This window comes from Limanda limanda, chromosome 2 (genome assembly GCF_963576545.1).
Source record: "Limanda limanda chromosome 2, fLimLim1.1, whole genome shotgun sequence".
In the NCBI taxonomy this organism is placed as follows: domain Eukaryota; kingdom Metazoa; phylum Chordata; class Actinopteri; order Pleuronectiformes; family Pleuronectidae; genus Limanda; species Limanda limanda.
The window spans coordinates 20031085-20044623 of NC_083637.1; the positions used below are offsets into that span (position 1 = coordinate 20031085).

The window sequence follows — 13539 nt, forward strand, 5'->3', positions numbered from 1 at the left end:
ATTTATAGGAACACGTATAGACATTTTTATTCATGATGCTCTAAAAGGTGAACTACACTTTGCCAAACAGTTTGTGTTTTTGTTCAGCTGCAATAACTAATTAAAATGTTGTGATGATGTCCTTTCCTTTTGAGTTGAAATAATAAAAAAGCTATTCTCAGGTTAGATGTTTTGTTTTTAATGTTACTTTGATAAAATATTTAACCCAATGAAATGATCAGATTCTTAATAATCATAATTACCTCCAGATTTGAAACCATCCATTTTCTCCTCTGTGGCCTCTTTGTTTGTCTCCTCCTCCTCCTTTATCGAATCTTTGACCTTGCCTTCCGTATGTCCCTCGTCTTTCAGCCCGACCTCTCCGTCTTCCTTCTCCAAAGCAAACTCCTCCCTCGCCATCTCCATCCGTGCTTTAAGGGATTCCTCTGCAGCTCGTCTTTTTATCTCCTCCAGCTCCTCCTCCTGCTTAGCCCGCAGCCGCTCCAGGATCTCCTCTGGATGAAAAAGTTAAATACGGGAAATAAAGATAATTAATGGCTGAGTCCAAGAACATACGATTGACTGAGATATTGCAAGATAATCAAATTCAGTGACGCTATCAGTGACCAAGCAAAAGGAAAAAACATTAAAAAAAATAGCACATTGGACACTGCAGTGTTTCCGGTAACACTATCCAGAACACCAATCACATAATCAAGAACAAAAAAACATCTTACAACTAATGATTATGGAAACTCAACAGTCATTAACTTTATTAGGTAACACAACAAAAGTAATGTTAATTTAAAGAATAATTAACAATACAATAATTTAAAGTGATGTGGTATCAAAGATGATTTGATCAAACTCATATATTGGTAATATGATGCCAGATATGTGCAAATATAAAATATTATATTCACCTTGGAGTGATTTTAAAATGGTGAAAATAGATGAAGGGATTAATCTCCAATTGAAAAGACGTTTTGTTTTAACTTTATTTAGCTATTAGCTCATTCTCATTATTAGTCCCTTGGCAGGTAGACAGGTGAATAGAAAAAATAACAAACAAATAGGTAAATCATATCATCTCCATTACAAGCAAACAACCTGCCATCCTAGAAAACATATATACACATATTATATAAATATTTGTTAGAAATGTCGTGATTTTTAGGGTATCTGCGGTTTCCTAACTGTAAGAATTGTAAAAACTACGATATCTAACTATGGAGTCCTGCCTCTCGTGCGTCAAGTTGTGTGAGCCACTGAAACCTTAGTGGAGAAGAGGGAACTGACACGCCCCCCCTCTCTTCCTATTAACCATTAGCAATGTAGCGGAGAGTGTAATTGACCTTTACTGAGAGGTAGTAGTATAATAAGGACATGAAGAATTTGGCTTGAACCAGGACAATATGCTTGTTTACTTTTTCACAACTACTCAACACTTCACTCCCAAAACAGAGCAGCTTCCGTCGGTGAGCCTTCACAATAAAAGTCGCATACAGATACAATGCTTATGATGACAGGAAACACAAATTCACTGACCAACCTTCCACAATAAGGCAACCAAGTAAACTAACTAACAGAATTTACTTTTAAATAGGTAACTGTTACAATATAAAAATTAACTGGATATAGTTGAAGATAATAAATATTTTAGTTCATTAGCTATATTATTAGCAATATATTGCTTGTTGTGTGTCTCTTTCCTTCTATTGTATCGAAAACCTTGAAACTGTGATGTTTTTGCTCTGACAATAATCGTTGCACCAAAATTTCCTATCGGGACAACCCTAATACATATATATACATACCTGTGTGTGTGAGTGCTTTAAAAAAATGATTATCAATATATCGATAAGTGGAAAAATCCAGAATTTACTAGGCTTTAATAAAAAGGACAAAGATGTTGTGTTTTAAAATGATTAATTCTCATTGAGTAGTTTAAATTCGAACCCGATACAAAACATATACGTATAAGCTATTTTCAAAAAGGCAGTTCACCACTGAGAAACTGCAGAGTATCTGTATGTATGTGAATTTGCTGCTGTTGTGAATGCGTCTGAGCAGAAAATCCTGCATGGGTAAAAAAGAAAACTCCAGAGAAAGTCCAGACCCAATTCTCCGGCGGTCTTCCACAGTACATGACTGAAAATGTCTATTTAAGTGTGTTACAGTGCATAGTCTAATTTCTAATCTTTTTGGGAGTGGAGGTAGCTCCCACTCTACAATAAAAAAGACCACAGAGGCAACACAGAGGATAAGCTGCTGCTCGTTTGTCTGACTATTGCTCTACTTTCTGAAGTGACATATTTTCTATTATAAACTTAAGGGGGCAAAAAGGTCAAATTCAGTTGTCAGTGAGAACATTTAACTTGTTAGTGTTAGTTTACCATCAAGCTGTCGGGTCAAAAGTTAACACCACATTCCACAGCACTGCTTGAAGTGACGAACAAATTCCTGAAATTGAATTGTCTTGAACTTGAACTGCACAGCATGCTTAAACATGATTTGCTGACAATGTGCTTACAAGTTGATCATTTTTACCCACTAAGCAGGCCAAAAGCGTACACGTGGATTTTGTGGACACCCTGCAGAGAGAGAGGTGGAGATGAGAGCTGGAAGGGAAGCTCACAAGTTGAATACCAGCCAGACTGTGACCAGAGTGACGTTACATAACAGCTGGGTTGATTCCTATAGCCCAGCCATCTATGACTGGGTGGCATTCATGAGCAGTCGGGAGGACGAAGCAGGAAGAGGAGTAAGGTGGGAACAGACACAGCAGGAGAGGAAAAAATAATTTGGTCCAAAAGAGATCCTACTTCGACTCAGATCCATAATCAAACTTAGTGAAATAGTGCGTCTCAGATTCACTGGAAGTGATTTCATATTTCTCAGAGGAAGAAGTGAGTTCTCTTTACCGTTGGCGGCAGTGAAGAAACACTTGTTGGTGCCACGGGCCTTGTTGGTTAGGTCTTCAGTGATGTCCATATGTGTGTGGACCTCATCCCTTATCTCCTCAAGGGCTGCGTACAAGTCGGCCTCCCAGTAGTTCTTATCCAAGCAATCTATCAGATCAGCCAGCTGGACCTGGACAGAGTTTAGGCAGGGTTCAATAAGTGAAACACAAGATGAGCTGGACGTGTGGGGAACAAGTATAGACAGATAATGTTGTAAGATAAAATAAATAGTGGGGTAGGGACACATATAAAGCTAAGAAAAATAGAATAAGAATGAAAGAAAAACTAAGTAATTAAATGTGAAGAGCAGAAGAAAAAGAGAAGTAATTTACCTTAGTGCTGTAGTACCAGATGGCTTTGTCTTCCTGCTCACCGTCCTCTTCACTGTAGGAGAGAAATAGGAGAGGGGAAAATAGGTGAAATAAGTAGACACAACAGGGAGGAGGAAGACATATGCTGGTTTTCTGTACACTGTTGTTCATCTGTATGTATTAATAACACAGTAATTAATTGTCCTAGTCACAGTAGATTAATAATTATATAATAAAGGGACAGCGAATGAAAATGAGCAGTTCTTTTAAATCTAAGTCAATTCATGATTTGCATTATTAGTGTGCATTATCACTGATAAATAAACAAATAATATTATTATGTAAGCAATTTGAAAATGGGGGAAAAGGTGAATTTATCATTCAAGCAAGTATTTACTAAATCATCTGAGATAATGGAATCTGCTTGGCATATTCCTCCATTATAAATGTTTGTTTATTTAAGTTCACAAAGTGGACTTTACCAAAAGGTTGACGTCTGTTTCAGTCTCTCTGTGGTGATACAATGTTGTCTTTTCTCAGTACAGAAATTATACACAACACCAACAAAACTAAACTCAAACATGCAAAGTGCTGGTGGAGAACGTTAGACAATAAATCCACCAAAGAATCGTTCAAACTATAAAAACTGTCAATCAGACTTATTTCTTCAATTGCTTTCTCATTTGCATTTGTTCTGTAAAATGACAGCAGGTGTTCATATGCGGTCAAACACATAATTGATGCATAAAAGAGATGTATAGTGTATGCATGTTGCAAATGTAAAATATTAGGGTGATACAGCACCAGGGCATACTCTACACAGGACTAAGGTATTGTTATTATTGCCTTAAGGTGGGTTTTTTGATTTAATAACCTTCTCTTGTAAAGATGCATCTTATGAATGTCAATGTTATTTTTCCTGATTTGCATGAAAACATTTCTTAGCACTATGACACTTGACTCTATGTGGCAGCATATTTGACAGCTTTTTGCTCAGCATGTTCCAAGTCCAGCGACTGTGAAGCCAGAGGCCATGTAACACTAGTGTGGATTCAGCATCCTTCCAGGACTTAACTACAGGCAAATTTGTGTGTTCAAAAATGTGTGCAGATCCATAGACGCCATCCAGTCACAATATTTCCTGTGCACATACATTATTTTTTTGGACAAACACACAAGTCTCTGAAGGGAGATTAAAGATCAGCACCTGCTGGGACCAATTTTGTGAGCAGTGAGAAGCAGGAAAAAAGAGGAGGTAGAGAGAGGGTGAAACACAGCGATGACAAACCTCTGGCCACCGAATCTCTCAAATTTTATAGCGTTCAGGTGATCCATGCTCCTTTATAGTTTATGTAGCAGGCCCTCGGCTGCTGACCCAGCACACACACCATCTGTGACCACTACTGCTGATGGTCAGGTTATGTTAAAGCCTATGGAGGTGTGCAATTATTTTTGCTTCATTAAATAGCAGCTCTTGTTGTTAGATTTGTTTCATCTAAGCCTCAAGTCCACCATAACATCCTTTCTTAACTGGGTATAAGATCTCCTGGGAAAACTAAAGCTTGATTTACGGCCCTTGTGAAAATTTAACAAGAGGATAGCACTTTTGTTTTCTCATGGTAGCGATCAGAAGCTTTCCCTAGAGCGCAGAACTGGCGGAGAGTGAAACAACCGGATTAACTACCCAGCAAAAGAAAATCTGTCCTGAAGGACGGCGGCAGAATCCGAGGAATAAAGGAGTGAACCTGGGATGGGCATTTTCTCAGTGGAAAGAGCACAAATTATCCAGCATTATTTCTACTAGACCAGTGAGAACTTGCCTACTAATTAATATAACTGCAGTATGTCTGAATAGGTCACTACAGGACATTCAACCTTATTCATTAGTAACCTCTAGACTAAAAAACTAAGACTGAACAGAGCCTGGCTTTGGACTCCAGGTAAGTGTACAGGGATAAGACTTTTTTTTTTGTTAGTGTCAACAATGTAAACAAAATTTTAATCACGTTTTATGGTTAAAGAAAAATTATTTGTTAACCAAATGCTACGTGTATGATAGTGTATCACACACTGCCTTTGTAAGGATAACCCCTAACCTTAGGGCAAAGGTGCTATGCCTATTTCTCTCCACTCCAAATAACCTAGTCCTCGGTCTACGTGGGGAGTCATCATGATAGTTTCATAACCGTAACAGGTGAATTTAAACAATGAACAACACTCTCATATGAATGTAGGGGAGTCCAATGCAGGTTGCACCCGTGTTCTGTAAAGAACATGTCCCTCCTATCAAATTGATATTACTATTGGCTTTGATTAACATGGAGGCTACGACAAATATAATTTCAACCACACTCACAGGGAGCTGGGTGGTGTATCTCAAGAAGACCATCACAGATCTCAGGTATGAGTCTTATCAGCACTTAAGTATGAATGTGAATACATGTTTGTCTCTACAGCTGCTTTCAGACCTACACTGAGATCCAGGTAATCAAAATTTTCATGAGGGGCTGTATGTGAGAACTCAAATGTCTGAGTCAGAGTTTCTCCTGCCAGAGGCCAAGAAAAAACTCCTGTTAATGCTGATGAGCCCATGTGAGAACAAAGCAGGAGATTATCTGGAGGATTCATCGTGAGTCAGTGGAGATGTTGTCGTTTGTAACATATGACGGACGTAAAACTGAGAGAAAAGCCCCCCCAAAGGAATACAAATATTTCAGGATAAATAAGAGGAGTCATAAACGTAGAAAACACAGATGTCGAATTGGAAAGACACCAACATTGAAGAGCTTTGGTCAATATGGGCCAACACCCGTGTCCAAGTACTGTAAACAAAGACCTATGTTACGCACGGCCTCCTGCTCCAGCCCTCACCTGAACACTGTCTGCGGTGTTGTGAGGAGCGTCTGATCAGAGAATCTGCTGCTGGGTTCCTCATATGTGAAAGGAAAGCTCCGACCAAAGTGTGGACCCAAGTGAAAAACTGCTTATGTCAGCCCTATCATTGACTGGCGTTCTGTGCTGGCTGTACCTCGCCTCTCGCTAAATGTCAGCTGGGATCAGCTCCGTCCTGCCCGTGACCCTAAAAGTCTAAGCAGTGCAGCTCATGAATGAATAAACAATGTAAACTGACCTGCAGTGGTACATCAGCTGCACAGAGGGCAGCCACAGTGCGTAGTGTATCATATCAAATCACAGTTAAGATATGAGCAGAATGGAAATTACAGGATGAGTGGCCACCTCTCTCCTCTGTGTGGTGTGGTTTATAACTGTACACACAGATGGTTAGTGACATCCGTGGTCTCAAGTTTGATGTAACTAATTAAGCCGTTTTGTAAAGAAACTTATTTTATGCTGATTATCCTCACAGTCAACATACTTTAGTGTGTGACAACATAAACTTATGGAAGTTGGGAGTGTATTGTATCTACTGTAATTTTGTGCCGTTGCCCCTCTTCGAGAAACAAGGTTAATGAGAGTTAAGTGCACATTTTGAATGTTTGAGGTATATTTTGAAATTTTGGTAACTTTAGTTTATATTGTAAATGTGAATGACAGTAATATTTGGTCACCTGCAAAATAAAGTTAAATTCTATCCCAGAACATAAATGTAAACTTACACAACAATGCGTCGATTCAGGAACCAGTATTTACGCTGGTGTCGGTCATAGCCGACTGGCAGTTGACGGATAAATGGCTTGCTCTTCTGAGCCTCTGGGATGCAGTCCGCAACACCAGAAACCTTGTGTGCTACACAGACTTCGCACTGCCACTCGTCCTCTGGTACTTCCTGCAGCGGTGGTTTCACACACTCCAGATGGTAAACGGCCGAGCATGTCTCGCAGCACAGCAGGTCCCCAAGACGATGGCACACTCTGCAGTGGTCATCATAGGCAACCACTCCTTCTGACATGAGTTCCTCCCGGGCAATATTGGTTGCAAGGAACTGGTCCACCAAAAACTGTAGAACTTTAATTTTGCTCTCCAATGGCTCATATGGGTAATCCTCGCTCTCTTGGGGAGGCAGAATGTGCCGGTACTCCGGGTCACTCTCACAGTACGCCCGCACCACCTCTGGCCAGGTCATACCATCCACAAAATACAAAGTGGAGTTAACAGAGTCCTTCACGTCAGCAGGACCAAATGTGGTGTTGGAAGTGTCCTCTTCTCTGAGAATAGCTTTGAGCAGGGAGATGTGGGTCTCTGCCAGCAGCGTGCACTGCTCCTGGCTGGCCAGCGCTGCACTGAAATCCTCAAAGCGGAACGGAGAGAGACGCAGCACTGAGCCAAAGTTTCGGAGGACCTCGTAGACAGCAGACACATTGAGGAGCTGCGAGGTGAGGACCAGGAGGTCCTCAGACGACTTGGGAAGATCCAAGGGAGGAATGTCCTTTGCTTCAAGGATGGGAGAGCTCGGTGGCAGTAACCGACTCCTTTTCGGGCCTGTGAAAATTGACAGAAAAAATGAGTCAGGAGAGGAGTTACAGATGGGATGCACATAAATAAAGGAAAACAATGAAAAGGAGATGTGTCTATACACCACTTCAAGCAGCGTGCAGCCTGTCTACTCACAACTAACAATAACAGTAGAGTTTGTAAGCAGTAAATGTAAGCATTTGAAATACCGATATTTGAAGAGAAAACAAATGCGACTGGACAATAAAATGAGCACTGCTGCTTTTGATCTCCACAAAATAGCAACTATGAGCATTTTCATGAGATGTACAGTTTACCAAACGGGAGTGTGCTATACCTAATGTTTACCATAAACCAATGAACTCCAGTGCATGAACCTACTAAATCCCTGATGTCTCACTGAACTGTTCTCTCTGATGTTGCAGAAATGCAGGCTCTGGACCCTGGGGTCACTGAGAACAATCTTTCAGCTTACCTGGTGGTACTCGGGGCTCCCCCAAGAGGTACCACAAAGTGTGTGTGCAGCTAAAAGTTCCAAATCCTAGTCTTATAAAATAAACGATACAAAAACAATATGCAAGCTAAATTGGAAGCTCTGTGTGAGGAGATCAGACAAACTAATCCTATAAAGTTACAGCACCACATCCATATTGTATCTGTGCTGTACACACTGCAGTTAAAGCTGGTAAATTGGAGTTTTTTTGGTGGTGATGCACGAACAGAGTCCAGTGATATCACTACAACAGCAGAAAATGGATTAACCTGCAACAGTGCGCCATGCATGGGTCTAACAGGGGGAAGCAATGGTATGTGCCTGTGCCCATGACAGTGAGAGGACCGTAATGTCAGCCTGTCAGCATTGATTTTATGAAAGACCCCACACACGCACACTCACAATACTGCCATGTTGATGCAAGGCCATTGAAAGTTGACAATTGTGTAATCCCTGAACCAGATCAACTACAGGGGGAGTTGTGATGTGTTATAGGTCAAACGGTTCAAGAGATACAATTTGCAGTTATAGGTTTTTTCCTTTGAACTATTTGTTTCAAAGAAAAAAAACATGATTCTAATCCTGTTTAAAATGACTGATTCCAGTTGATAGTCCCATCCCTTACTGAGTGTTATTTTACACTGGACACTGATTTTCATTGCAGACACAGCTTCATTAACAGGACTGGTCATAACTGGGAACGTGATGGATCTAACTTGGCCACCTGATAGACGTAAGAGTGGTTACTATGGCAACAGTGCACCACATAATGTTGTAATGAGATGCTTTCAAAAAAGTGGGGAAAAGGTCAAAACAAAGGCCTGTCAAACTCATTTAGCAGCGTTATGTAAGTGGAGTCACTTCTGGAATCAAAATGGGAAAAAGATGAGCCTAAATATATAGATCTTGATTGAATTGGGGACACTGGGATTAAGTGCTGCAGTTGTGAGGAAACCCCCTACGAGCTGTCAAAGTGACACCAGCTGGGAGACGATGTTTACAAACTGTGTGTGTTTGATGGAGCGGAGTTTACAGAGTCCACAACAGACTCCTTTGGTTTTGACACAAGTAGTAGAAACACTGAATGAATGGAATGAATGAAAAGCAGCAGCACGTCTTCCTCAGAAAACGTCAAATACACCGCGTGTGAAAAAGGGTTAAAAAGGGGAAATCCGGTGAAAAAAAAAGGCGTAAATTCGTGTTTATAAAGTGTGATCGAAATGTGCTGATCCGACAGAAAGGAGTGAGACGAGCGCGGGGTCGCAGCGTGGATCCGCTCGGCAGCGGCCGCGGAGCACACGGTAAACAAAGGCCTGTTTCTGAGTGCAAGCTCCATTTTGAACAATGCGCCTTGCTTTCTGTACCGAGCTCAAAATAAAATGCACACCGCGAGTGGTGCAAGCGTGCCCTCGCACCGGGACGTACCTGGGGTGCTGCCCAGCGTGCTGAGGCTCCGGAAGCTGCTCTCCGTGCAGTAGCTCGCATCATCATCCTCCTCCTCGCACGGCGGCTCCTCCAGGTAGTCCGAGTCGTTTCCCAGGGCCTCCTCTTCCTCGGGATCCGACGGGTTGTCGTTCAGCAGCTCGTCCTCCTCCTCCGACCTGTAGCTGATGTTATCGTCCTCCTCGTCGCTGTTGTCGTCGTACACCACCTTGTTCAGAGGCCGCCGCACGCCGCCCCTGACGCCGCGGACGCCCCGGGAGCCCCGGCCTCTCCCTCGGCTTCCTCGGCTCTGCGACGCCGCCGCCGCCGGCGGGATGGAGGCTCCAACTTTCCTGCGGCCCCGGGACGAATGAAAGTTGTCTCGGCCGGAGGTTTCCGTGTCCCCTTCCGCGGAGCCGGGGCCGCAGAAGCCGCCGCTTGCCACCCGGCCCCGACCTCTGCTTCTCCCCCGCCCGCGCATCCCTCTGCTCCTGCCGCCCCGGGAGCCGCGGACCGGCCCGGGCGAGCCCTCCCGCACCGCGGCCGCTTGTTTGGGCGGCCTTCCTCGTCTCCCCCTCATCGCGGGAGAGAGTCGCTCCTGTTCCGCTTCAATCTCGGTGCTCGAACGAGCCGCGTACACCGGAGAAAATCGGGAGAGCAGCGAGCCAGTGGGTCCGGCGCAGGTTCCCGCTGCGTGCCCGCCAGGCCCCGGTCTCACGTCCAGGGTGGAAAGCTCAAAGCGAACGGCCGGTGTCCCGCTCGGGGTCGCCTGCAGACGCCATTTTTCTTCTCGGCTCTCCGTTCGTTGAAAACACAGCAGGCCTCGGTCAAGCGCCACAAGCGTGCAGCGATTTCTCCGGAAGTTCATCGCCTTTCCTTCAAAGTAAAAGCGATGCATTTCTTTAACAAAATGTCAAAACAAGAATAAAACACCGTGTTAAACAGAACGTTAAACTAACACAACATTCATACACATTATGTCTCTTCGCTGTGACAGTTTAATAATCTCGAAACCACCTTTACGTTTTAACCAGATCAACGTAGGAGTGCGCGGCTGCTGGTCATTTTATCTAGCTTTACACTAAAGTGACAGACTTGGTGCGCGCTCACGTGACTCGCCATTCTACAACAAACCGTGCCGTGCATGTTCATAATATTAGTTATCCGTGCTAACGCTGGTGTGTTATCCGTGCCAATGCGGTGTGTTATCCGTGCTAACCGGTCACAGGCGGGTCAAGTTCATTACACCGGAACATCGGTAATTTCAGCCCTGTCGCTGCAGTCGTCACAATAAAGCGAGAAGACAACGATAAGCCAATAGATACATTATTGGTATAAGGCTACTTACTGATATGGAGCTGAATTAGTCTTAAAAGTTACATATTTTATCTGGTTTGAAATCTAGTGAATATACAAACTGTGTTATTTCTTTTCCAAATACATTGTACATAACCTTGAATTTACTCCCTAATAATACTACTATAATAAAATCTTCATTTGTGTAGCACTTCTCAAAACAAAGTCACAAATAAGAAAGCAATACGTAACAATGCACAACACTATCATAAAAACATGTAACACATTCATAAATTTCAGTTAGATTTTCATTGTAAATAATAATAAATACCTCAACTGCTGCATTTTGTGAACTTCTTCCTTACTTGTGACACAACACAGCCAATGTGTAACACTCTTCATATAACATATTTGTTTTATAGATACATTCTGTATTAAGTAAAGAGGAGGTTGGGTTAAATGATTGTGTGATAGTGGAGTTCAACAATAATTAGGGCCCGAGCACAGACATCAAAGGTGTCTGGTGAGACCCTATTGAAATTGTAAGGATTATTATTATTATTACTATTATTTACAAATTAAAATTGAAATTTCTACAATTTCTTGGGCTGTAAAGCAGCACTGAATGGGCCCGAGCACATGAAAGATTGCATGCGTTTTGCAAACTGCGGCAAGGATAAACGCTTCACTTGCTGCATCCATCTGGCAATGTCGATTCCTGCATGCTAATTGCTCATAACGGTCAACGCACATCACAATGTGGACATTTTATGTAAATTGAATGATAGTTGTAAAACGAAGCTTATTTCCTGTTGCCAGTAGGTGGTGCCATCAGTATTATTACATACACTCTAATAGATCTGTTCAAGTAGGGGCTCTGATGTGAGCAATTTTGTGGACAATTGGACAATGTTACAACAACTTCATTTTCACACTGATCAGTAGGTGGCGCTATGATCCTGAGGAAATATTGACACATAGGCTTGAACTCTGACCTTGAGACAGAAGTTTGGTGGTGATAGGACAATGCACATTGGAGTTCTGACAACATCATCTCCTTTTGCTAGGATGAACATTTTGCCGTACCTCAATGTTTACACGGTTTGAGGAAATGTCCCAATTCTGAGAGAGAGACGTCACCTTTGATTGACATCAAAGATTCCTTTGATCTATGACCACTGACACTGAAACTGCAGGAGTGGAGTTGTTTACGGCTCAGCATCAAAGGATTCATGGTGCATGTATGTCCGTGATACAGAACATCATGTTTCGATGGCGTGTAATCAAACATTGACGCCACGCCACGGTCACACAATTTGACGAAAAATCGATCTTTGAGTTAGTTTATATCTCCATCTTGTTGTGATGACACTCATCTCAATTTGAAGTTGATTTGATGTAAGCCCTGGTACAAGTACCTCAAAATAAAAATGTGGAATATGGCCACTAAATGCAAAATGAAGGGATTTCTGTTGCGTTTTTCATTATGCCCCTTGAGACTTTTTTGTTTGCCTGGTCATGATACACCTGTACTGATTTTTGTGAAGATCAGTCAATGTGAACGCGTTCCAGGGGCCTCGGGGGACGCCGTGGAGCTATTTTGCCACGCCCATTTAAAACTACTCCAGAATACGTACATTTTCACCACTTTCTAATTTTCTGCAAATTTTGGTAAGAATTTACGCATGTTAAAGCCCTCAAAAAGCCAGTTCGTTTGCCTGGAATTTTTTCTTTTATAATAATCTGTACAATTTCAATAGGGCCTCACTGTCTCACACTGTTAAGTGCTCGAGCTCTAATGAATAAAGACACTTAAATCTAAGCAAGACCATTCATTATAATAAGTAGAATTGGGTAAAATCAGAGAATGCATTAAGAAAATTAACAAGAAAATCTGACGGTTTTCGATTGGATGAACCATTTAAACCGTTAAGTAGCAATGTTGAGTTCAACAAACACTGGACATATTCTGTTGTAACTATGAGTCCCAGTTACATTTAAATTATAACATGTGTAACATCACAACTTCTAGATGACTTTATAGCTGTCATTGTTCCTTCATCAGTTTTTTATTACATTGATGAGTATAATGTGGGTTTTCCTTATTCTGTGAAGCACCATGTGACTCTTGTTTCAAAAGGTGCTCTAGAAATAAAGTAAAACTTACAAGATTATGTGTTGAGACAAATTAGTTGTTATTCATTCCCTATTTCTTTTGTTAAACTTTTTTTGTTGGTGATGAAATAATTGTATTTCAAAATGTATCAGCTATTGAAATAATTAACCGAAGCACATTTTTTCCATCAACTATTCAACGACTAGATCAGTGTATCCAGATATATTGCCTTCCAAAATCCATCGACATAGGCTTGTTAGCTAACAACTAAGAATCTCCTGCAGTGTTTTTCATATGCGAAAGGCAAACTCTGTAGAAAGTTCAGGCCCAATGGTGCGGACATCCTCCAGAGTTCATGTCACCAAATGCCCAACTGGTACAGTAAAATGTTTAACAAGGAGTTGAAGCTGTATTAAGTGTTCAGCGCATGATGAAACCAACTCATTGTTTTTTACCACCTAATAATAGAAATAATATTAATTAACTCTATTCACCTTTTGTTGTCACACTATGAGTAAACAGAAATAACAACAGCAACTTCAGTGA

The 13539-nt window shown here is 41.7% G+C and overlaps 1 protein-coding gene across 1 annotated transcript in view; it reads right to left on the reverse strand.

The window, feature by feature from the left end:
- LOC133019901 (nucleosome-remodeling factor subunit BPTF-like) overlaps window positions 1-10386 on the reverse strand; it is a 43087-nt gene extending 32701 nt beyond the window's left edge. The window contains exons 1-5 of the mRNA XM_061086496.1: window positions 9585-10386; window positions 6871-7693; window positions 3275-3326; window positions 2904-3072; window positions 243-494 (exon numbers count right to left, since the gene is read on the reverse strand). Of these exons, the coding sequence (XP_060942479.1) occupies window positions 243-494; window positions 2904-3072; window positions 3275-3326; window positions 6871-7693; window positions 9585-10161 (1873 nt within the window). The 5' untranslated portion in view covers window positions 10162-10386. The remainder of the gene's footprint in view (window positions 1-242; window positions 495-2903; window positions 3073-3274; window positions 3327-6870; window positions 7694-9584) is intronic.
- Window positions 10387-13539: the final 3153 nt, after the last annotated feature.